The 2,508-nt window shown below is 35.4% G+C and overlaps 1 protein-coding gene across 12 annotated transcripts in view; it reads right to left on the bottom strand.

The window, feature by feature from the left end:
- Positions 1 to 351: 351 nt before the first annotated feature.
- The window catches only part of LOC107870660 (protein GIGANTEA), a 12,040-nt gene continuing 9,883 nt past the window's right edge, over positions 352 to 2,508 (bottom strand). For 11 of the 12 annotated variants that reach the window (XM_047413009.1, XM_047413008.1, XM_047413014.1 and 8 more), the window contains 3 exons: positions 1,129 to 1,347; positions 828 to 920; positions 352 to 732 (listed from right to left, as the gene is read on the bottom strand). In XM_047413009.1, the coding sequence (XP_047268965.1) occupies positions 376 to 732; positions 828 to 920; positions 1,129 to 1,347 (669 nt within the window). In that variant the 3' untranslated portion in view covers positions 352 to 375. Of the gene's footprint in view, positions 733 to 827; positions 921 to 1,128; positions 1,348 to 1,479; positions 1,577 to 2,508 lie in introns of those variants that run through there. The other variant, XM_047413019.1, reaches the window with a different exon arrangement.

Raw genomic sequence — 2,508 nt, 5'->3', positions numbered from 1 at the left:
CGGAACATATACACGTGAAGAAAAATTGCTTACAATCACTACATTTAGAATACTTAAGTTGGTGAAAAAACCCTACGCCACTGTTAAACCGATTTTGCCTGCGACTATCGAATTGGAGTATGGCCTTGAATGTTGTTGGCCAACCTTCCCCCATGGTAGAGACTGGGTCAGCTGTTGCTACTGTTCTTTTGAATGAAAAACATTGAAAGTATCTTATGCGGACACTATTAAGCCAACACAATCATTGTATAAGCATGTTTCCCTGAAACATATTGCATATTTGCATGGGGAAACTAGAATTATATGATAATTAATAAGGACTTGCAATATGAAATGATAGAATACAAGATCTAAGAAGATAGAAAACTTTTCATATCAATGGCAAGAGATACAAGATCTAAGAAGGTTAATTCCTAAGTAATGTGAATTGAAAGGAGAAGTCAACATTGGACTGCTCAGCCATAGGTACATATCAAGAAATTGTGTACACATTCCATTATTACTTCGGCTGTTAGCTTCCCATGTCAAACACTTTTCAATATCCCTTTGCCAGTTAATACTGCCAATGTTTAAGTACTTATAAGCAGGACCATGGACACCATTTACATCTGCTCGTTTAGCTCTAGTTTTTATTGAACCAGCATGCATAATGGCACGGAGAACTGATGTACTGACAGCACGTACGAGAGCACTTGGATGAGAAATACAACGAACTGTAGCGGATAAGCGGCACTGCAATGTATTAACAACAAGTATATATCATCTTAAAGTGATAAGGAAAAAATTCAATGGTAACAAATCATTTAAATTAGGTAAAGAGATATTACCTTCAACAAGTTTGCCAGGCCATCAACAATTGCTGATCCAGATTCTCCCCACTCAAGCACTGGTTGTACAGCTCTAGCTGTAACTTCCAGGAGCTGTTCAGACAATGATCAATTGCAGAAAAGCAATTTTATTAAAATTGAAAAAAGAGATAGAATATCATCAACCAATTGCCAATTCAGACACATCATATTACTCGGAACTCCAGAGCATATAGAAAGTCCTAGCTTGCTGAATAAACGATTTACTTCAATAGGAGTTGGGAAATGGGAAATGGTTTAACTGAACCACTGAAGTTATTACCTCCAGTTGGGGTAATGTGCATGCTTCTCCATCTACAAGTATCCCATCTGGGGCCCGTAGGAGGAGGTCTGGTGCGCTAGCAAGAATTACCAAAGCTTCCGGTGTATCATGATTCCTCATTAATTCTGCGATCAATTTCACAATTCTTTGGTTTATTGTCCACATCTTCTGACCAAGATCATCATCTTTGGCAATCCATGGTTGCAATTCCTTGTCCGCCTGACAAGTGAACAAAGCAAGGAAAGTGACTAAACAGATATGGTGATGAAGACCCAGATGACTAGGTGCAAAAGTTACAGGATCATTAAAGATGAAAGTCAAAATTTCACGAGGCAGACAAGTACTCCATACCACAAAAACATCTAAAATATATATCTTTTATAAATATGCAGCCACAAATTATTATGGACAAGAATGCAATATCTAAAATCTGTGAAAGCCTTATGGATCCGACTACCAAAAATTGAGCTTAAAATCAGCTGGAAGAAAAAAAAATTCATATTCTTTATATCTTTTCTGGAGAAATAGTGTAATTATCAACCAAATGATAATTAATACGGACTTGCAATATGAAATGATAGAAAACTTTTCATATCAATGGCAAGAGATACAAGATCTAAGAAGGTTAATTCCTAAGTAATGTGAATTGAAAGGAGAAGTCAACATTGGACTGCTCAGCAATAGGTACATATTAATCAGAGCAATGAACCTGAATGATTATGTGACCCTACTTACAAAGCCTCAATTCTACATTACACATAATTACTGGTCCTACCCAATGCATACATAAAAGTGGGACTCGTTATTCGATCCTAAGGAGGAAACAAAAATTGTGATTGCATGGATCTCTTTTCCAGCTTTACTATAGAATTTCTTTGAAAAAGAAGTTGTATTTTCCTTGACAACAACAATAGGTAAACTTCTGTAAGTTGATTTTTCAAGAGTCAAAGTGAAAGTGAATTTATTAGGGGACAGTTCGAAAAGGCTAAATGTTGGTATGAAAATAAAAATATGAGAAATCTAAAGAAAATGGGCGAACATCATATATAACAATGTCCCAAAATGCTATAAAACTTATAAAATGTAGGGGCATAATAAGTAGGAATGCTTCATATTACATCCACATTCATATCCTAAGGATGAAGAGAAAGAAAATAGAGAAAACAAAGAGGAAGATAAGAACAAAGATAAGTTGGAGGGAGAGAAGATAAAAGGAACTACAAACTCACAAGAAGATAAAGGCAAATAAAAAATAGGAGAACATAATATTTTTCAAAAGCAGAGTAGGAAAATGGATCTAGAAGGAGAAGACAAAATTATAAGAAAAAATGGAGATGCAATGGAACCCAATACCTCAAAACAAGGAGCAAAAAATATCAA

Source organism: Capsicum annuum, chromosome 5 (genome assembly GCF_002878395.1).
Source record: "Capsicum annuum cultivar UCD-10X-F1 chromosome 5, UCD10Xv1.1, whole genome shotgun sequence".
Taxonomy (NCBI): domain Eukaryota; kingdom Viridiplantae; phylum Streptophyta; class Magnoliopsida; order Solanales; family Solanaceae; genus Capsicum; species Capsicum annuum.
This window is presented reverse-complemented; position numbering and strand designations above follow the sequence as displayed.